The sequence below is a fragment of the Quercus lobata genome, chromosome 10, assembly GCF_001633185.2.
Source record: "Quercus lobata isolate SW786 chromosome 10, ValleyOak3.0 Primary Assembly, whole genome shotgun sequence".
Classification (NCBI taxonomy): domain Eukaryota; kingdom Viridiplantae; phylum Streptophyta; class Magnoliopsida; order Fagales; family Fagaceae; genus Quercus; species Quercus lobata.
Window position 1 is genome coordinate 50649359 of NC_044913.1, and position 23650 is coordinate 50673008.

General features: G+C 36.6%; 1 protein-coding gene across 1 annotated transcript; it reads left to right on the top strand.

Moving 5' to 3' along the window:
- Positions 1 to 20734: 20734 nt before the first annotated feature.
- On the top strand, positions 20735 to 21690 carry LOC115964912 (uncharacterized mitochondrial protein AtMg00810-like). The gene is made up of 2 exons (XM_031084138.1): positions 20735 to 21302; positions 21599 to 21690. The coding sequence occupies exons 1-2, from the start codon at positions 20735 to 20737 to the stop codon at positions 21688 to 21690; spliced, it is 660 nt and encodes a 219-aa protein (XP_030939998.1).
- The last annotated feature ends 1960 nt before the right edge of the window (positions 21691 to 23650 follow it).

The window sequence follows — 23650 nt, forward strand, 5'->3', positions numbered from 1 at the left end:
ATGGTAATATTGCACTTTTTCTTGCCTTGTATTTTTGACCCTTCAGACAACCTAGAAGATATTAGAGGTTTCTGCAACATTTAACATTACATAGGAATACTTTTGCCAAAGGCCTTGTAGTTGAATTGGTACCTCCCCATGTACAAAGTACTTGGGGGTCTTTGGGGGGAAAGGTTCAAACTGCAGGGTTAGCAACATGTTGTAATTATTTTTCAAAAAAAAAAAAGGGATACTTTTAAATTTTTCTATTTACTTTATAATGTTAAATGTAATTACTTTAGGACAAAATCATTGAATTCTGCTTTCTCAAAAAAGAAATAAAAAATCATTGAATTCTATAATAGGCATAATGGCTTGGCCTTTAGAGAAAACAAAATCCCAATGGCAATTAAGCAGTCCACCAAGGGGCTAGGGCACATTCGGTAAACTATAACGGTAATTACATAGGAATAGGAATATGTATTACAAGGAATACAAGACGTTGTAATGTAATGTTAATTACTATTCATTTGTTTGGTGATAACACAATAATAGAACCCTAAAGACAATGGAAGGAAAGCATTTTAAAATGAACTTAAGATAAATTTTAGAAAATATCTTACTCATATAATTATATTTCCTAAAAATAAATTTTTTTTTTTAATTTGAAAGAGAGATTAGTTATTTTTTATGATTTTTTATTTTTATAATTGTTATGTGCATATGGAAAGTTTGTTTATTTCGAAATATATTAGTTTTAGAAATTAATACACCTATTAAGGAATATCTATTTCATCACTTTAGGGATGCATATTTATTCCTCATTTTAAAGAAGAGTAATGCTACAACTACAAACTATTTTATAACATTTTTACAAACTGGTGATGTAGCCAACTTTTTATTGGTTTTCATCTAGACCCATCATTAACATCACTTTTTCATTTACCAATAACTACTCACTACACCAGCAGTTCGTAAAATTTTTTGTAAAAAAGTTTGTATCTCTAGCATTACTCTTTAAAGAATAGCTATTCATAAAGAATTACTATTTGTTATAATAAAAACATAATCAAACTACTAAATAACTAAATCATAGGAATAACTATTACATTACAGTGTTATTAAAAAAAAAAAAAAAACTATTACATTACAATGTTTATTACAGTCTACCAAACGTACCCTAAGTTAAAAGTTGACTACTTTAAAAAAAAAAAAGCCACTATAAATTTTAACACATGCTTCATGCCAAGCTTTATATAGGGTTATAATTACTTGAGTTTAATGTATTAGGAATATTTAAAAAAAAAAATTGACTAAAGTAAATCAACAATCAAAAAGAACAAAATAAAATTAACAACATAAAATATAGAATTAATTTGCATAAATCAAAAGTATAATTCTAAAGAATACAAAAATTTATCAACCTAAAATAAAGATGCAAGAAAAATAAAAATCAACCAAAAAATTAGAGAGAGAGAGAGAGAGAGAGAGAGAGAGAGAGAGAGAATAACTTTTTTTTTTTTTTGAGGGAAAACTATACAAAGAATGAAAGAGAGAATAACAAATTTATAGTAAAAGGGTGTGAATAAGAAGAAAAGAAATAAGGGAAGATAAAGAGAAAAATGAAGAGTGATATTAAAGTAGGGGGTAGTGGGGAGATGAAAGGGTAAGGGAGGGAGAAAGGTTAAACAAAGTGTAAATATTAAAAAAATGAGTAAATGTTAAAAAAAATTATAGAAAAATTGGAAAGAAATAAGATAATAACATAGATGTTGACGTGGCTCAACTAGAGCGTAGCAACAAAAAATACTATGCTTTAACTTTTAGATATATATAGATTTGTAAAAAAAGTTATAAGTAGTTATGATTGCAAAAAAGAATTTTAGGTTTTAAAAACACTATTTTGAACTCCCAAAATGCCTAACCAAACATACCAAAAGGATAATTAAAACGAAGATGAGTTATAGCCGATTGTTTGTGTGGTGAAGAAAATAAAAGGTAAATGGGAGTAAATCTTTGAGATCTTTTAATAAATGGGTTAATAAATAAAGGAGTTATCATAATAAAAATAATTCAAATTAATTTTGGTGATAAATTAATAAAAATAATAATCAAAATAGATAAAATTTAAAATCTTTTAATAAATGGGTTAATAAATAATGGAGTAATCATAATAATTCTAATTAATTTTGGTGATAAATTAATAAAAATAATAATCTAAATAGGTAAAATTTAAAATTTTCGATTTATTCCCTATGTAATAAATTTGATAAATTTCAAGACTAACATAGATTTGATAAATTCCAAATTATATAGTTTGGAAAATATAGTTATTAGGAATGAATAAAAAATATTAAAGAATATTAAAGAAAGAATAAAAAAATAATAAAGAATTAAAATTTAAATGGTATAGAGAAAGGGATAAAGAGTTCGCTGAAATATATATTTGAAAAAGTAAGTAGACAAAAGGTAAAAGTAACAAAAAGGTTGACAAATTATTCCTTTATAAAATTAGTGTAATTTATTTATTTATTTTTTTATAAAATTGTTCATTTTTAGGTTTTAACCATGGTTTTAAAAACCGAACCGGACATAGAACTGTTTTTTTTTAAATTTCCGGTTCAACCCCGGTTTTTGATCGGTTTTTGGCCGGTTTTCCGGTTGTTGACCGGTTTTGGGATATTTAACCGGACCAGATTGGCTTCTGGTTCCCGATTGAACCGATCGGACCGGCCGGTCCGGTCCGGTTTTTAAAATAGTGGTTTTAACTCTAGCAACAAATTGTTTTATTTATTTTTTATTTTTTGAAACTGGAACATTCATCTATTTATAACAGAAGAGAATCATGATACAATGCATTCAAAGCTGGTGGAGGTGAATCCTCCATCCAAAACACATCCTCAAAAATATTCCTAGCATGCTGCGAAAGAGCATGAGCTACCCGGTTACCCCCTCTCCTAATACAACTGAAATTTACCCAATGCATCCCATAAACTAAGTGGCGCAAATCATCCACCACATTACCTAAGAGCGACTGATCAACCAACGAAGAAGATAAAGTTTTCATTACATTACTATTATCTCCTTCGATCACAAGCTCAGAAAATCCAGCATCAGTGGCGAACTCTACTGCCTTTCTGCACACTAACAGCTCCGCTTCTTCGCTACTACTCACTGGTGGTCCTCCTACTGACATCGCTGCCATAACCTCACCCTTATCATTCCGTATAATGGCACCAAACCCAGTCCTTTTAGCTTCCACAAACACCGCTGCATCAAAGTTTAATTTGAAGACCGAATTTGGAGGTGGTTTCCACACATCACCAACTGACTGCACCACACCATCAACACGCAAATTTCCTTGAGAAGTCTGATATTCCTCCAAGTACTCCACAACTCTCCTGCACAAAATGTTTGGATCTTGAATCTTCCCCCCATGCAGCAACTTGTTTCGTTGGTTCCAAAGTATCCATGCCTGAACTAAAAACAACTCCATCTCTTGCAAAGAAAGTCTACTCAACAAATACACCATCAGCTCTATCATATCAGCTTGGCCATGCGTACACTTCTGTAGCTTCAACGAACTCCCACCCACACATCCACAACAACCCCGTAGTCCCATAATGCATGTACCGTTGACTCTGGAAACCTGGTGCAATTCGGACATACATCATCATGAATAATTCTTCGCTTCACAAGGTTCAACCGTGTTGGCAAAATCTCCTAACATGCCCTTCACCCAAACACTTTAATCTTATTAGGAATATGTAACTTCCACAGAGCATTCCACACCTGTTTTCCAGCACAACCGCTAGAATTCTCAGTCCATTCCTCACCTTTTTGAATCTGCACAGCCACCCTATAAGCCGAATTTACTGAGAACATTTCATTCTTATTATACATCCACAGTAATATATCTGGCACATGTCGATGACTCAATGGAATTCTACAAATTGCCTCCGCATCATCAGTATGAAACAATGAAGTGATTAGCTCTCTTCTCCAACAATGTAGTTCCGGATCAAGGAGATCAGCCACTACCATTCCATCAGTTTCTTCACTAGCCGGGTATAAAACTTTATTGGTTGGATGATTTGGAATCCATCTATCCTCATGAACTCTAATTGAATACCCATCCCCAACTCTCCAACAACACCCCTTTTTAAGGATAGGTAGAGCCACCATTATGCTTCTCCAAACAAAAGAGCAATTAGGGGATACAACAGCTTCAAGAAAATTAGACCGTGGAAAATATCTAGCCTTGAAACACTTGAATAATAGAGAGTCATCCTCTTGAAGCAATCTCCACCCTTGCTTTGCTAGCATAGCAAGATTGAATGCTCGTAAATCACGAAACCCCATGCCACCTTCTTTTTTAGGAGTGGCTAATTTATCCCACCTTCTCTAATGAATTTTCCTTTCATTCCCTACTTGTCCCCACCAAAATTTTGCACACAAAGCATCTAGCTCGTCACATAATTTCATCGGAAGTTGGAATACACCCATCGTATAGGTAGGAATGGATTGTGCCACGGCCTTGATGAGAATCTCTTTCCCCGCCCTTGATAGTAACATACCCTTCCACCCCTGTAATTTCTTCCAAACCCTATCCTTCAAATAGGAAAAAGAATGATATTTCGATCTTCCAACCAATGTAGGCAGCCCCAGATAGGATTCAAATCGGTCCACCTCCCTTACTCCTAGAATCTGCTTGATCTCATCCTTTTGATAATCAAGGGTATTGCTGCTAAAGTATACAGCCGACTTCTCCAAGTTGATACTTTGACCTGAGGCTTGAGCATATGTTTTAAGAATATCATTAACTACTTCCACTTCAGTTTTAGTTGCTCTGCAAAATAGCAATGAGTCATCAGCAAATAACAAGTTGGTGATTTTGGGTGCTCTTCTGCAAATAGGAACACCATGAATTTTCCCCTCCAAATCTGCCTTCGTCAGTAGAGAAGTGAAACCCTCTGCACACAACAAAAATAAATAAGGTGAAAGAGGATCTCCTTGATGGATTCCTTTAGATGGGTGTATATTGCCATGTGGTTTGCCATTAATGAGAACAGAAAAAGATGGTGTTGTGACACAACTCATCACCCTATCAATCCACCTTTCAGGGAACCCCAGTTTATGCATAATTTCCTTCAGAAAAGGCCACTCTACACGATCATAAGCCTTACTGATATCAAGCTTCAATGCTAAAGACCCTTTTTTACCCTTCTTCCTGCAATGCATGGTGTGTAAAGTTTCATAAGCCACCAACACATTATCCGTGATGAGACGACCAGGCACAAAGGCACTTTGTGTGGGAGAGATGATCTGAGAGAGAACCTGCTTCAATCTATTCGCCAAGACCTTAGATACAGTTTTATAGATCACATTACACAGGCTAATAGGTCTAAAATCAGACATCTTCTTGGGGTTCTTAACTTTAGGAATAAGAACAATATTGGTATGGTTAATGTCAGGCACCATGTTACCAGAATTTAAAAAATCTAACACAGCCATAATAACAGATTCACCCACAACATGCCAAAACTTTTGTTAGAAAAGAGTATTCATACCATCAGGCCCAGGAGCTTTTGTTGGTCCCATTTGGAACAACGCCACCTCCACTTCCTCAGCAGTAAAATCACTAGACAACATTTGCTGCATTTCAGGGGTCACCTTATTAGAGACTGCATCAAGACACTCCTCCATCTGATCACATGAACCTGCACATAATAAATTGTCAAAATATCCTGTAGCTACATTGACTACATCCTCCATATCCTCCACCCATAGACCTTCCCCATTTTGAATCCCATTTATATGGTTCCTCCTCCTCCTTTGGCTTGCTTTGGAATGGAAATATTTTGTATTTTTATCCCCATATTTCAACCAGGGAATTCTTGACCGTTGAGCACAATAAATCTCTTGCTTCAACAATAAATCATCCAACCATTTCCTAACCGCCAAATATTCAGCTTTAGTCCCCTCAGTAGTTTTGGCCTTATTAAGAATCTCAAGTTGCTTTTGGAATTTTTTAATTTCCTCATCATTCGGATCGGCTTTGGATGTCCACTATGCCATCAAGTCTGAACCACAGTGTTTAATTTTCTCCCTAACTAAAGCTAGCCCACCTCATTGTTTCCATTCGCATGCCATGCCTCACCCACCACCTGCTCACATTCCTCCCACATGAGCCATGATTCCTCAAATTTAAACGACCTTTCCCTTCTCTGTCTCTGCTTATGATAACTCTGGGTCTGAAGAATAATAGGCAGATGATCTGATGCATGGGAATAAAGATGAGTAACCGTGCTCAACTGATATTTTTCCCTCCACTTCTTAGTTGCTACAGCTCAATCAAGGCGGACTTTTGTATTTGCATCACCCGGCCTCTTATTACTCCAACTAAATGGGTAGCCTCTATAACCCAAATCTTCAAGTTGACATAACTTCAAAGCATCTCTAAAAGCATCCACCTGTGCTGCTTGTGCAGGTCGCTTACTTTGTTTTTCTGATGCATGGAGGAAGGCATTAAAGTCACCAATACAAAGCCATGGTCCATCCACAAATGTTTTCAAATGAGCTAGTAACTTCCACGACTTCTCTCGTTGATTTGCTTCTGGCCAATCATAAAATCCTGTCAAGAACCATTCAAAGCCATCTTCCTCTACAACTTTAGCTAGTACATGATTTGCTGTGAAATTAGTAACATCCAATGAGACTTCACGCTTCCAAATCAATGCAATACCTCCTCCTGAATCCGGATTTTTGGCAATAATCTGATTGGAAAAAGGTAAATTATCATATAGGTTCTCAAATCCTTCTTTGTCCAGTCTTGTTTCCATAAGAAAACAAACATTGGGAGCTTGTTCCCTCACAATTTTGGAAAGGCTTTGAACTGTCCAAGAGTTCCCAAGCCCTTGGCAATTCCAACTTAGGAGCTTCATTGCTTCCAGCAAGGGTGGCTCTCCACTCCCACCGATATCTCATCAATGTTAACTTCATCAAATTTTCCACTCTTCAAAGTTGGTGTAGCGTGACTTACAGCCAGGTTTGGCGTGACAATTTGATATGCTTCCCTTTTTCCAAGCGTAGGTAATACTAAGTTCTTAGTGAACCCACCCAGCTAGAAATCCATTCAGTTTATTCTAGTCCAAGTGGATTTGGGCCGTATCACAGGTAGCTCATTAGAAATTGGGTCCATCTGGCTTTCTTTATCTCCTTTCAAATTCAATGTAGTGCTTTCATCCACTCCAGTAGTAATAGAGGCTGACGTACTTGTCTCCCAAATAGGATTAGATTCCTTATTGGAAACATCACGTACCAACATTCCCATGTTTTCAGCGTTAGCATCCTTCACGTAAGCAAACTCGGAAATATCGCCTATATTCCCATAGCCTTTTCCCATGTTTTCAGCGTTAACATCCTTCACGTAAGCATCACGTACAAACATTCCCACGTTTTTAGCGTTAGCATCCTTCATGTAAGTAGAATCTCCTTTATTCACGCTATCAACCTCCTGGATTTCAGGAACAGTTCCTAGAATCACGGTTTTCCTTTTATTGGGTCTGTCGTTATCACTCCGATCGCCTGAATCACCCATCTGCCTCTGCTCTGTCACCGCCGTTCTCCACCTCCCCGACATCAACTTATACTCGGTCTGCCTTGGCAAATCCTATGAGTCATCCATTGCACCACCCACATCAGTATTCCCCTTGTCTCGCTTTGATGGAGAACGTGAACGACCCCCATTAGCTTTCAACCATTCACCATATTGGTACTGCACCCCTTCACCAGTTTTATGCGCTTCAAAATGTTTAGCACAATGCTTCAAATCATGTCCGAGAAATCCACAGTAATAGAAGAATAGAGGCAGTCTCTCGTATTTGAATTTTACCCACGTCCATGCTCCATCAAGATCTGCTATGTAAGCTCCACGTCTGAGAGGCTTTGATATTGGCAACGCAACATGAACACGCATGAAAAAATTCAATTCATCTTGACGCTGCCTCCTTTCTACTTCCTCCACAATTCCCAGTCTATTTCCTACTTCAGATGCTACTTGGGGAGAGAACATATCCAACGGAGCTCCACATATTTGCACCCACAAAGATGCATATTCCATTCTTATATTTTCCACAGTCATCCCTTTCTTCCACCGCTGAAGCATAAGTAGTTGATTATCAAATGTCCAGGGTCCTCCTCGAAAATACGATTCATATCAAATTCCGATCGGAATTTAAATTGAAACAGATTTGGACCAATCTCAAGGATTTGTAGCCCTTCTTCCATACCCCATGCTCTCCGTATTGTAGTCTTTTCCGCTCTCTTATTGAAAGGCTTGCACGTTAAAAAATTCCCAATGAGACTCAAACAACAACTCTCAATAGCTTCCAATCTTCCAGTTTCAGATATCGCAATAATCTCTTCCTCATCTGTTGTTAACTTTATGTTTCCCAATCCAGTAATAACGTCGTCTTCCATTCTGAATAATAAGCAGTAAGGCAGTAGAGTGAAATATCAGATCAAGGGAGGGAGGAAACTCGCTTTTAGACGAGAGAGAGAGCTCCACTGAGGGAGAGTTTTTAAAATTACAAAAACTACTGAGGGATAACAACCGTTAGAGTTGCAATATTTGCGAAAACAATTGTTGGAATTCACTGTTTCAATTACATAAAATGGTCCAATTAAGCAATCCAACCAACTTAGATATTAGTTCATCGGGTTATTGGTTTGACTAGCCTCGTTGATATGGATTTAAATCATTTAATAGCTACCTAGTCACAAAAAAAAAAAAAAAAAAAAAAAAAAAATCTAGGATTTTACCAATTGCATACAATTACAAACAGGGATTTTTTAATTTAATGTCCTAACCAAGGCTCTTAGGTTCGTTATTGATGTTGGTCTAGTAAAAGCTCACGGCAGTTCCAAAAACATTTAAAATAACTAGTCGCTAACTCGTGCTATGCACGATAATCTACCTATTTGTGAGATAAACTAAAATAATTTAATAAAATCTTAAATTGATTAAGAAATTACATCATTGCATGATTTGCTCTTGTATGACTTCAATTTGTGTTACAATTTGATGAACAAGCCATTGTTTGAACGTACAATAGCCTACAAAAAAATTGTCAGAAAATTTCAGATATTGCAAAAAAATAACTCAAAAATTTAGATATTAAAACTTTTGAAAGACCAAAAAATATAAAGAATCAGATGATTTACTACTTAGAAATTATTGAAACAAAACAAGATATATATAACTAAACAATAGATAAATATAAAAGAAAGATGGGTTCCATTCAAAAGAATAATTTCAATTATTGTAAGCTTTTTTATCTTGTAAAAAATGGTTAAAGAGAGTTTGGTGGTTCATGTTCAAAAATACATGAAAAACCATAAAATACTTTTTTTTTTTTTTTAAAACAAAGTAGAGGAGATGAAAATAATATAAAAAAAGCTCATACCTCTACTCGAGTCTAAAAAAAATATTGGAGTTTGTATTGCTTTTATAGTATTCATGATTAACCTCGCAATGTTTGAGTTTAAGATGGACTTGTTAGAGAGATAGAGTTTCACTCCTTGTTAAGTTTGGACTAAACAAAAATAATTTTGTTTAAAAAAAATGATAAAGATGCCTATTGAGCATCTTAATTACTACGTTGTTGTATAAGAAGTTGCAGTAAAATGCTTTTATTATCCAAAAAAGTTGAACTTTATCAATAGATGATGACTTTTATATTTATCCAAATAAAGCCACATTTAGGATAATCTTAATATAGGATTTATTCAAGTTTTTTAATTTTAATTTTAATTTTTTTATCAACGTTTGAGTTTGAGTTTAAGTTAAACTTCTTAAAGAGATAGAGTTTCACTTCTTGTTAAGTTTTGACTAAATAAAAATAATTTTGTTTTTAAAAAAATGATAATGATGAGTTTGAGTTTAAGTTGGACTAGTTAGAGAGATAGAGTTTTACCCCTTGTTAAATTTGGACTAAGCAAAAATAATTTTATTTAAAAAAATGATGAATTTTTTATTTAAAAAAAAAAAAATGAGTTTGAGTTTAAGTTGGACTTGTTAAATAGATAGTGTTTCACTCCTCGTTAAGTTTGGACTAAATAAAAATAATTTTATTTAAATAAAATGATAATTTTATATAAATATTGTGCTAAAGTGAGAAATTATGAGAGTTTCAAAGGTTTCGGTTATATATATATATATATATACATATAAACTAGCCTAAGAGCACGTGCTCACGCGCATACGGCTTTTTTTTTTTTTTAAGTTAATAATTTACATAAATTATAATTTGGGATTAATATATTTTCCAATCACAAAAAAAAAAATCTAGAGGTATGATGAGTGTTAAGCATTTTTGGTGAAATAATTTTATGTGATGTGAGTATTTTTTTTTTTTTTTTTGCTTTTGGAACAGTTGGTATTTTTTTAAAAAAAAAAATTATAGGAGCTGTGGGTGGGTAGCCTTTCTTTCTTATTTTTGGTTAAATCGCAAGACAGTAAAAATAATAATAACTAACTTTCCGAATTTTCTTAATATATATATATAAATTAAGGGTATTTTTGACAGTAAAAATAATAATAACTAATTTCCCAAGAGGAAATTGAAACAGCAAGCAGAAAATTACTCGTCTTCAACCTCGTTTAGCATGTTGCTTGCCTTTCATCTTAAACCTCTTACTCCTTACGATCTTCTACACCCAACCACTTATCCAACAGACTTAAAAAAAAAAATGGTCAGCTAACACAATCTTTTGCGACAGCCTACAAAACTCTTTTAGGCAAAAGCACGAACATATGGAGTGCTTTGAGAAGAGCACTACAAGTTGATAGATTAGGACTCCTAACAGAGAATGAGATGAAGTTAAGGAAGATGGAGAGACCTAGGATTAGAGACAAAGTTGAATTGAATACCAAAGAGAGCTTTTGGGAGACCCAGGAAAGCCAGAGCTACACAGTAAAGGGAGAGCTGTGAGTTTGAGTAGCCCCCACAAGAAGATGATGACTCTACACAGTACTTGGGGCTTTTGTTTATGAAATATCGTTATTTCTTAAAAAAAAAAAAAAGGGGGAAATATCAGATAAGTCTTGGTTATGGATTGGACCAACTCCATTGTGAGTTTACTCATTCATTAGGCCCCGTCCAGAATTTCTAACATGCAGAATTTTCGGGAAAGAAAAAAAAAAAAAAAAAAAAAAAATCTGAAATAAGCACTGGTTGTAGAATACATCACAACAATCACATTTAAAAAATAAAAATAAATAAATCTCCCCCATCACCATCTCCATTCTCCAAACAACAAGAGAAGCAACAAATAACAATAAGAACAGGAAAAAAAAAAAAAAAAAAACGCAAGGGGGTCAAGGAATGATATAGCTGCAGCCTGCAGCCAAGCCTACTACTGGTGATACCCCTGAAATAAATCATCACATGAAAGGAAGAGCTAACATCTGATAGTGTCCTTGGAGTGAGCTTGATATCCTCATCCTCCACAATGTTTCTGAAATTCCCATTCCTCGTATTAGCATTGGCCTTACCATCTCAGCCGCCCCCAAAGCAGTTAGAATAACTGACATTTATTTTGCAGAAGTTTGTCATCCTCTGGAAACACAAGAAACTTGAATAAACGGCAGACAAAACATCTCTGGATACTGGCGATTATCATATGTAATGAATTGCTGCATTGATTCCTTCATGACAAAAGAAATGGAACACAAATTTAGGAATTGACTAATAAGAGCAATATTTAGCATGTAAATAATCTAGAAAAGATTACTAACTTGCAAATTAACAGTAAGAAAATCAAACTCTAAATTATGACGTTCACAATGCTACTGGTAAAAGTAAAGGAATACGTACTAATAAGAACTGGAGGTACCTCAGAGTTCAATGCTAACATGGCCCACATGTGCTATTTTGCCTCAATCCTCACTGTTACAATCCTTAATCCATTCTGTGAACATCGTTGGCATGTTTGACAGTTTCTGTTAGAAATGCTATAAGCATATGAATAATAATTGTTGTATTGAGATTTAGTTAGTTAGTTAGTTAGTTACAATTCCCAGCATGTTAATCACATTTAGCACATGTTGGAATTATTAATGCACATGGGAAATAGAACAAATAGGATGAGGCCATGTGGGCCAATGAGATTAAAGCTAGTCTCCTATAAATACATGATTGTAATCTAACATAAGATATCAATTGAAGAATAAACTAATTCATTACTTAAGTGCATTAGTGAATCTCTCTCTCTTAATCTCTCTCTTTCTCTTTTCTCTATGGAAGGTAACTACCTCGAATTAAGTCAATTTCCCTACAATTCCCATCAATCCCCCTACAATTCATATCCACCCCCATTAGGAACCTCTAAGTTCCTAACAATTTCAATTCTTGGAGAGTCTTAACATGCTGCAATCCATCGGGAAGCTTATGCAGCTTTGCACAGGATCTGATCTCTAAATCTCTGAGACGAGGCAGTGCTCCTCCCAATACAATCTAGTCCTCCAGCTCCTCTAGCTTCCATAGTTTAAGAATTCAAAGCTGAGGAAAGCTGTTTTTAGGGCAGCACATTTTCTTCCCCACATAAGATTCAGAGAATAGCTGAAGAATCCTCAATTTTAGAAGCCTATCTAACTTTTGCATTGGATCTTCACTTAGTGCCGATGCTGACAAGGTAATCTCAATAAGGTTCTCTGGAAATTTAGAGATAACAAATGGAGTTTTGGACCTTCCAAGAAAATATATACTGGAGAGATTTGTGTGGCCTAACAAAGACTGTAAGTGTAGATCCCAAGGTTGATTGTTTTCATCATGTGATTTCATCCTTTAAGACTGAAGATGTTTTAGTTTTTGAATCCATTCAGCCACTGCTTCCAGTTGCAATGACATTGCATCCTTTTGATTTGACATGCACCGGCATGCCACACTGAGTTTCCTAAGATTGATCATCGTGTCCAAGCCATCCCTCACTGGACTTTTCTCGTCCACAAACGCACCCCATAAAGTTTGAAGGTCTTCTAATGAGGCACCTCTTGGTTGGGGCCCAATCCTCCCAAATCTACTGCGATAACTCTCGCTCAATAAAAGTGCCGCAATTGTTTCATCCTCCAAATAGATTGAGGTAGAGAACTGATGTAAGTGTGCTTCACATCTAGTGTTTGGAGTTTCAGCAAGTTGCTAATGGATGACGGAAGTGACTCAAGGTAAGTCCATCTCAAGCCAAGGTACCTTAACAAAACCAGCTTTCTCAGTACCTTTGGCAATTGAGGTCTGAAAACACGTTCAAGATCAAGCACCCGCAGCAATAGGAAGCACCTGCAGGAAATGCACCGTTGAAGAAAGTTTCCTATCTCATCCCCGGGCTGGCTTCCTTCTCAATAATCAAAGGACATAAAAGATAGGGACTTCTTATAAAAGGCTTGCAGAGTAGCATTGTCAGAGTTGTCACCGTGAATATGGTTAAAGCTGGTGTTGCTGGGATCTATGTTATTGTAATGATCAACAATCCAACGATTCTGCTGAAGGCTTGAAGATGATTTGGAAGCTGTGCTGACTTGCCCTTTGAAAACCTTGTCTTCCACAGCTTTTGACAAGTGTTTCCTTAATGCGACAGGAAGACAACAACTTCTGGCTCTACCATTTGGCTTCTTCTTTGTTACTTGAACCATGTTCCGATCTATCAACTCCATCAGATACTTCTCAGCAAATTGTTCTGGAGAATGATCACCCCAGCATGTTCTCAAAAACCCCTCAGCAACCCACAGCGTGATTAATCTTCTTGCAGGGATCTCAAATTCTTCAGGAAATAATAGGAAATAATGTAGACATCCTTTCAATTCTATGGGCAATTCCCTACTAACTTTTTCTGAGATTTCTGATCAAGGTCCCTGGTCTTCTGTCTTCTTTGAAATCTTCTACTTTCTTCAACAGTAGTTTTCCCATGTTTACGATTTCCAGAGGCAAACCACCACAACGGATCACGATTTTTCGTCCAACATCTTTCAGTTCTGGAGGTACTTCCTTCACCCCCAAAGTTTTGGTATATAATGTCAAACTCTCATCAGTACTTAGCAATTGCAGTTTGTACTTTGTACTGAAAGATTCTTGAGTCAATGTGCGGTACAGCCATGTCACAAGTAGTGATCACTATTCTGCTCCCATTTGAAACATCTGGGAATGCGCCTTTGACATCATCCCAGACTCCGGACATGGGGATATTATCCAGAACTATGAGGTACTTCTTTTCTCTCAAGAAATTCTGAAGCATTTGCTTTAGTTCATCTTGAAGGCTCTGCTTCCCTTTTAGTTTTTGATCAGGTACAATTACTTGTTTACTTATGTCTTACAGAATCTCTTCAGCACCATGCTTTTCAGATATAGTGACCCAAGCATGGGTATTAAAATGGAAAGCATTGTCCTTAAAGATTGAATCTGCTAGGAGTGTCTTACCGGAGCCTCCCATTCCCACAATTGCAATGATGCAGCGACGTGGTTCGTCAACTGTGAGCAGCCTTTCCTTTATTTTGTATACTTGGTCTTCAAAGCCAATGATAATAGATTCTTCAGAAAATTGAGATGGAGGCCTTCTTTGATATCTTCTTTGAGTCATGGAGATGGATGCCTCAAGATGTTCAATGCCATATGCTATCCTTCTCTCTGTAATTTTCTAAATTTTTTTCTTGATAATAGAGATCTCCTGGACAACCTTGGAATTAGCTTTCCGATTTTTGATTATTGATGCAAGCCTAGTGAAGATGATCTTTTCGTCCACTCTTGAGCTCTTATAGATGCCAATGATAGTCTTTGCTTCATCAGCAATGTCTCTCATTTCCTTCTCCCAGAGCTTGAGCTTTGCATCTGGTTCCTTAATCGCTTCAATGTCTTTGAGAAATGCTTCAATCAGTTCCAGCTCGCTTTTGATTGATACAACTTGCTCTTTGGTATAAGATCTTCCAACAATATGAGATTTAAATGGTTTGGTATTAATCAATTCATTTATTTGGCTTGATTCAGCTATAATTGATTCAACTTACTCTTCAATCTTGTCCTTATATCTTTCTCTGTTCGTATCCTGCTGCAAAGAACCAGGTTCAGCTTTCTCCAACTTGTTCTCAACATCTTTAAAAATAACTTCAGACATAGATGCCGTGGTTCCAGGTGGGTCTTAAACTGTTGAACTCTGAACCCTTTTTCCTTCAAATTTCTCAATGTAATAATCTATATTTCTTTCAGGGAGGATATGAATCTCACGGCTAATTTCTTCAATCTCGTCAACATATCTTCTTGCCTTTTTGTGCTGCAGCAAGGAGCCTGGTTGAGCTTCCTCCAAGTTGTTATCATCGTCTTCGCCAATACTATAAGATGTAGATGCCATGGTTCCTTGCAGATCTTGCACCCTAGAAGACTGACCTCTTTTTCCTTCAAGTTTCCCAATGCCATAAGTTCTCTTTCTTTCAAACATAACAAGAAACTTGAAAGCTCGAAAATGTGTTAAAAACACAAGAACTGTTTAGATCCCCAATTTAAACTTACGACTCGATAGATTTTACTCTAACTTATACTAAGTGCGGAATAGAGTAAATGCGAGTGAATAAACAAATAAACTACTCTAAGCCATAATCAATATAACACAATAGTAGGGAAGAAGAATGCAAATACAAGATAACACTCCGATGTGTTATCGAAGAGGAAACCGAAGTACTCAGCGTAAAACCTCTTTGCCGCCCTCCAAGTGATAATCGATCCACTAGACAATCAGTTGGGATGGGTTAGCAAGAGACCCTCCAAGCCTAATCTACTCGATGCACCTATGCCCTCCAAGCTCCTACTCCAACAAGGCTTCTCAAAACCGTGTCTTGTCTAGCTTTCCAGATCCCGCAATCCACCCGATTGCATCCGCCAAAGCCTGGCTTCTTCTAATACTTCCCAGCAGCATCAAAACCTTACTGAACACTCTAAAAGGGTGTAGTAAGTGTTTGAGCTATCAACCTCTTAAAGATATGGAAATGGAGAGGTAGGATTTAAGGAAAATCCACAAGTAATTGTGTAGAAAAATGTGGGTATCACAATCTCTAACTCTCAAGGTTTGTGGCTAGGGTTTTCTCTCAGAAACACTCCTAAACATTTGTGGGTAATGTGGGTATAAATAATGTAGGCACAGAAAGTGTGTATCAGAAATGACAATCTAGCAAAACAAAATGTTTTGCGGATGTCTCGTGGGAAGGCCTTACCTGCGAGATACTCGCGAAAACCAACTGTCTTCATCCTGTCTTGACTCTTCGCATTCCAGTCATGTGTAGGGTACATGCATTACTTCGCGGGATGCTTACTCACGAGCTACCCATGAAAACACTTCAGTCTTCAATGCCTTGAGTCTTCACACTCTCTCTCTAACACACAACCCTTACAAATAAATCCCACATGAAATACAAGGTACAAAATATTGAACATAATTACAATCAAATTTGACACGGAATAAAAGCCAACAAAACATATAGTTGTAAATTACAACTTTACAATCTCCCCCTTTGGCTATTCCATAACAAAACCCCTAAAACAGACTCTAGACTTAGACGTGAGTTTGGGACCAGTGGCAAAACTCACTCACACCTAATCTAGAAGCTGTGAAGTACTTGCACGTATATACTTGTAACCTGAAACACTCGCACACAAACAAAACTTCCATTAAGCTTATGACAAGTTGAATACATGGTACGTACATGAGCAAATAAAGTGTGATCAAGTTTGTAAACACTATAAAACATGTAAGCATATCTTGATTAAACAAGGTCAGTTATTAAAGAATGACGACAATGAACATTTAGCAAGTAAATGCTCATCCGGACATGCAATGCAATGAAGACCAATCACAGTGATTAATTGCATGTCCAACACACAACCAATGCAAAATACATGAAGTATATGCATCTAGGATACAAGATCCTACATGGGTACAAGTGTGAGATACTTAAGATATATGTAAGGTTGAATTTAATCAACCATTTTGTTGGCTTTATTTCGTGCCAATTTTCTTGTAATTCAGCATTTAGAAACCCTATATTTAGGTGGGAATCATGTAAGGGTAGTGTGTGAGAGAGTGTGAAGAAAAGCTCAAAAGTGTGCAACTCAGCAGGGCCTTGCGATTGGCTTGCAGCTTGCAAGTCACCAAAGCAGGCACACGTGTGAAACATGCAAGGGAGCTGAAGAGTCACGCCAGCTGAAGAGTCACGCCAGCTGTTACACTACAGGACAAATCTTCCAGTCTAGCCAGGCAATTAGCTCACAACTCGAACTCGCGACTCAGTCAAGTCGCGAGGCCAAGTTGCTAGAACACCCTGTTTATTACAAAACTAACTCTTCGCATTTCATACACACCCTACTATATATAGACCCTTATACCCACGAAATGTAGAGAGCTTCCAGAGAGAATTTTGAGGGAGAAACCCTAGAGAAAAACAAGATTGACTCATCCACAATCTTCATCTTTTGATTCTTCAAATTCCTTTATTCTTACCCTCTCCATTGTTACATCCTTGAGTGGTACATTAGCCAAAACTTTTTCTCATCATACCCATATCTGTGAGGAGGCTGTTTAGTGCTTGGGAAGTAGTTAGGAAGGGACCAATTGATATTGGTTGATGCTATGGGCTATAGCGGAATCCAGTAAGTAAGAGAAGACAAAGGTTTGACGTAACCTCGTTGGAGCAAGAAGCTTGGAGAACTTAGGTACACTGGATAGATTAGGCTTGGAGGGTTTTCTGCTGTTCATGTATCCCAACTTCATTCTCTAGTGGATTATTGATCGCTTGGAGGGCGACGGAGAGGTTTTATGTCGAGGACTTTGGTTTCCTCTTCGATAACACATCGTTGTGTTGTCTTTGTGATTGAATCTCTCTTCCCTTAATCTTTGCCATTTAATTTCTACTGTGGTTGTGATTTTATTTGGTTTAGATTGTTTTATCAATTATGTTTTAAGCTTATGTTCATATTCCGCACATACATTGTTTAATATTAAGCTTGAATTGGTAATTTGTAATTTGGGGGTCTAAACGTTCAAGGTGTTTTACACACTATTTGAACATTCAATTGGTATCAGAGCGAGTGCACTTGTTGTGGTTTAATTATCTTAGTGCAATCCTAGACCCTTTAGCTATGGATGAAGCTATGGAAAAGGCTATGTTGAATTGTGGCTTAAATGTTTTGATAATAACTCTATGAGTATGTTTGAAGGGTGTCCTAACAATGAACTCCTAGAGTTATTAAAAACAAAGAAACATGCTAGGATGTTTGTTCACATACTGAAATATTTTGAAAATGAGAATCACATCTTACACAATAGTCCATGCGGATCTAATTCTTTGATTAAGAAGTATAAAAGAAGAAATAGAATATTGTGTGATAAGGTTGAGAATCTGAAAAAGAAAATTCATTCTAACAAGAGCATGGGAAATGAAGACAAGTTTCTGTTTGAAGGTCAAGAGTGCTTATCTCATGCTTGCTTGTTTGTGCACAATTCTTTGAAGGTTTTCAATTCACGTTTATGGTATCTTGATAGCGGTTGTTCTCATCACATGACAGGGGATAAATCACTGTTTAAGTCTCTCAAAGAGAAGGTTGGTGACTATGTGACATTTGGTGATGGAAGCCATGCTCAAGTTCTTGGCAAAGGGACTGTAGAGATACCGGGATTACCTCTATTGAAAGATGTCTTATACATCAAAGTGCTGAAGGTGAATCTCTTAAGCATCACTCAAATATGTGATAAGGACTTCCTTATTCAATTCTCAAAGAAAGGGTGCATAATCATTAATAAAGAAGGGATTTAAGTCTTGGAGGGAAATAGGACTACCGACAATTGCTACAGAGTAGTTCCTACGGCACCCATCTTGTGTAGAAGTGCTCGTGTTGACATGTTGGAACTTTGGCATCACAGATTTGGGCATGCAAATTTCAAACAAGTTGCTAAAGTATCTAAACTTGAAGTGGTTGAGGGACTTCCAAAGTTTGGAAAGGTGGAGAAGACTATTTGTGGTGCTTGCCAAATGGGAAAGCAAACAAAGGCAAGTCATCACAAGGTGAATGTGATTGCTACCTCACGTTGTTTAGAGCTTCCTCACGTTGTTTAGAGCTTCTTCACGTTGATCTAATGGATCCTACAAGAACTGAAAGTCTAGGAGGAAAGAGGTACATTATGGTCATTGTTGATGATTTCTCAAGATACACTTGGGTTGAATTTCTTAGAGAAAAATCAGAAGCATGTGAGAAATTGGAAATTCTTTGCAAGAGACTACAAAACGAGAAAGGGGTTCCTATTGTCAAGATAAGGAGTAATCATGGCAAGGAGTTTGAGAATGCAAGATTTGAATCGTTTTGTGAGAAGAATGAAATCAAAAAGCAATTTTTAGCCCCCAAAACTCCTCAACAAAATGGGTGGTTAGAGGAAGAATCGGGTGATTCAAGAAATGGTAAGAGTTATGCTACTCAACAAGCAAATCCCTGAAAAGTTTTAGGGAGAAGCCATGAACACCTCATGTCACATTGGTAATAGAATATTCTTTCGAGCGGGAACAAAGAAGACCGCTTATGAAATTTGGAATGGAAAGAAGCCAAGAGTGAAGTACTTCCGAGTGTTTGGAAGCAAGTGTTATATTCTAAATGATCGGGAGAACCTTGGAAAATTTGATGCAAAAAGTGATGAAGGCGTTTTCCTTGGGTATTCTACTACTAGCTGGGCATATAGAGTTTTCAACAAGAGAACAAAGACGGTAATGGAATCCATCAATGCAGAAATTGGTGATGCCATAACAAAGGTAGAGATGATTGATGATGGAGAAGGACCAAGCACTAAAGAACCCACAGTTGAGGTCAAAGCTCTTGATATAGAAGTTGAAGGACCTACACCGGAAAAGGAATCAACTCCCGTGAACTCAAGAGTGGAAACAAGATCAATGTCTGGAACAGTAAGTCCTCTCACTCCTCTGGAAGTTCATCCTCCGATCTCCCGGAATGATGAAGTGTCCACACCAAAGAAGCCATCATCAAGAGTGATTAAAAACCATCTAGACAGTAACATTATTGGGTCTTTAGATGAAGGTCTTCTACTTAGAAAAGGAAACATTCTTCTAGCCAATCATGTAACATACCATTGCTACCTTGCCCAATTTGAGCCGAAAAGGGTAGAAGAAGCTCTTCAAGACGAAAATTGTGTCAAGTCAATGCATGAAGAGCTGAATCAATTTGTGAGAAATGATGTATAGGAACTTGCTCCAAGGCTTGAAAATGTTCATGTCATCGGGACCAAATGGATCTTCAAAAACAAGACCGATGAAGATGGAGAGATTATCCGGAATAAATCTTGGCTAGTGGCTCAAGGATATACTCAAGTAGAAGGAGTAGATTTTGATGAATCCTTTGCTCCTGTGGCAAGACTTGAGTCTATTCGAATTCTTATGTCAATTGCATGCAGTATGAACTTCAAACTATACCAAATGGATGTGAAATGTACATTTCTAAATAGATACCTAAATGAAGAAGTGTTTGTTGAACAACCCAAAGGCTTTGAAGATCCTCACTTCCCAGATCATGTGCTGAGATTGAAGAAAGCCCTTTCTGGCTTGAAACAAGCTCTTAGAGCTTGATATGATCGGCTTACCAATTACCTCCTGGATAGAGGATTCAAAAAGGGATATGCCGACCAGACTTTATTTGTTAAGAATGATGAAGATTATCTTCTCATGGCTCAAGTACATGTTGATGATATAGTATTTGGAGCTACCATTGATGCTTGGGCTATAGAGTTCTCTGAGGAGATGAAGAAAGAATTTGAGATGAATATGGTGGGGGAGCTTACATTTTCCTTGGGCCTTCAAGTCAAACAAAAGAAAGAAGGCATATTCATTTCACAAGAAATATATGCTAGAAATATTGTCAAGAAGTTTGGATTAGACTCCAAAAAGCATGCCTCTACTCCCATGAGTTCGTCTACAAAGTTGAATGTTGATTCTTCCGTGGTAGAAGTGAGTCCAACTATGTATAAGAGTATCATTGGAAGTTTACTCTATCTTACAACTAGTAGATCGGATATTGCATTTAGCGTGGGTGTTTGTGCTAGATATCAAGCTACTCCAAAGGAATCCCACCTGACTGTAGTGAAGCGAATCATACGATATATCAATGGAACTCCGGATTATGGGTTGTGGTATTTAAAGGACTCTAATGCTTACCTTGCCGGTTATTCAGATGCAGACTGGGTTGGAAGTGTGGATGATCGAAAGAGTACTTCAAGTGGTTGCTTCTACCTTGGTAACAATCTTGTCTCTTGGATAAGCGAGAAACAAAATCCGTGTCTCTCTCTATGGCAGAAGCTGAGTACATAGCCGCTGGAAATTGCTGCACACAACTCCTTTGGATAAAAAAACTACTCCATGACTATGGGATTCCTCAAGATACAATGTGTGTTTTCTATGATAACACCAGTGCTATAAATCTCTCTAAGAACCCAGTTCAGCATTCAAAGTCAAAACACATAGAGATACATTACCACTTCATCCGAGATTTGGTGGAAGATAAAGTTGTATGTCTTGAATTCATATACACAGACAATCAAAAGGTGGACATCTTCACCAAGCCTCTCAATGGTGCATGGTTTAAATCACTCCGTAAGACCATTGGTGTTGGTACAATTCCTTGAATCTCATATGTGATGTGTGCTCTACCTCTCTATCTTGTTTTAATTTATCTTTTGTAGGGCACACACTACCTTGTTGGCTATTTGTATAGCATGTTCTGTTTGTTTGTCTTTACCGTAAATGTTTTTACATTGTTGTTTTTTATCAATCTTTTCTTGCTCTTATGTCAAAAATCCAAAAACACATAAAAAGTAGAAAATCCAAAAAGTTTGATCAACATTTTTGTGTTTTGTCACAAGCATATTTTGTCTTGTACCTTTGTACTAATGACTTTGTGCATTTACGAGCATAGCTTGTTCCCTATGCACTTATATCATTGTGGAGAAATCTTGACATCTATGTGATTGTTGTAAATAGATCTTCAAACTTATCATGAATGATTAGTCAATGCTTTTGTTGATCTTGAGACATGCATAGACTTGTGCCTATATATCTTCCCACTCTTTTATTTTATTGTTTTTGCTTAAAGAGCTCAACAAATATAAATCTCCTAATGAAAAGAGATAATGAGTTACAAAAGCCGTCCCACATACTAGTATTTGACTAGGAAAAAGATAAGCGAATTTTATGAAAATGTATGATGCCCAAAAAGTCAAAGACTTGCTCATCAAATTGAAATATTAAAAATTCCAAGCGTCGATCTCAAAATGAGATGTATTGATTCAAAAAGATCAAATGTTATGATGTGAATGGAGCCAAATGAAAAGCTTCAAATTATGTAATCAAGTTTATGTGGGAGGTCATATATGCATATTTATATAATTGAGATGAGTCACTTTTCCTCGAGCTAATTGTGTATGACTTGGTTGAATTGATCATTGGAGCTTCACATTAGACTAAGGACTATCTCATTTTTGATACCCACACACATCACACATGTCTATGCTTAATGAATGCCTTATTCATTTGTGTGATTGTGCTTGTTTAAATGTGTTTCACATACTCAATTTTTGTTGATCAAACACAAAAAGATTTTTGAGTGTTTTAATTGTTTTTGGAAAGTCTTTTGTTTTTGCAAAAATATAAAAAAATTTCAAAAACATTGTTGCCCTGTTCTGGCAACTTGGTCGTGGGTCAAGCCAATCGCATGCCCCAGTTGCGAGCTTACACAAAAGGTTTTCGCGAATCACTAACGGGTCAATGTCCTAGTCGCGAAAAATAATTAGAAAATTTTCCAAAATTCTAGGTTTTTAGAATTCTTGCAACTCTATTTGGCGACTTATTCACGAGTGGAAGCTCCAATTGCGAGGTTTACTCAGAAACTTTCGCGGCTCCCTTCGCAACTTTCTCGCGGGTGGACCTTCCAGTCACGAAAAACACTTAAACATTTTCAAAATTGTCTCAAAGGTGTTTGGTGGCTTGATTTGTCGACTTGTATGCGACTCAATCCAGTTGCGAAATTCGCGTGTTTTGCACAATGAGGGTCTTTTTCAGGACAGGTTTCAAAAACTTTTCATTTTTCCCTCGCAGCTCGTGACTATTCATCTTCTTGTCTGCCTTTCTCTCTTTCAAAATCACTGTGTTCACACTCAAAATCTCCATATTCTCCTTCACCTCTTCACCAATCTTCAAGAAAAGGTATGGGTATTGTTTCTTTCTCAATATATGTCACATTTCTTGCCATATATCCCTTGGATTGTGTGTTTTTGTTGATATTTGTGTATCTAATGCATGAATACGGGTATTTGATCTTTTGGTGTTGTGTGATCTTTGGTGGCTTTGCAATGATACACTCTACTTTGTGTGTACAATGTGTTCTTTGTAACACACACACTCATTGTCATGATTGAGACCTAAATCTCATGATTTTAGGGCTTTATTCAAGATTTATGATTGGGACTAACCTGGTGCTAATAAGGCTTCTTGTTTTGTATGTTTTTTCCTTGCTCTTTGCTATAACATGATTCAGTGTGGAAATGTCTCCGTTCAAGAAAGCAGCTATGAAAGGAGGTAACAGTAAAG

Bases quoted from the DNA above. Each gene is read 5' to 3' on its own strand.
- LOC115964912 (XM_031084138.1), top strand. From the start codon at position 20,735: ATGGCTCAAGTACATGTTGATGATATAGTATTTGGAGCTACCATTGAT. The intron at 21,303-21,598 runs GTAACAATCTTG...TCATATACACAG, and splicing joins AAGTGGTTGCTTCTACCTTG to ACAATCAAAAGGTGGACATC.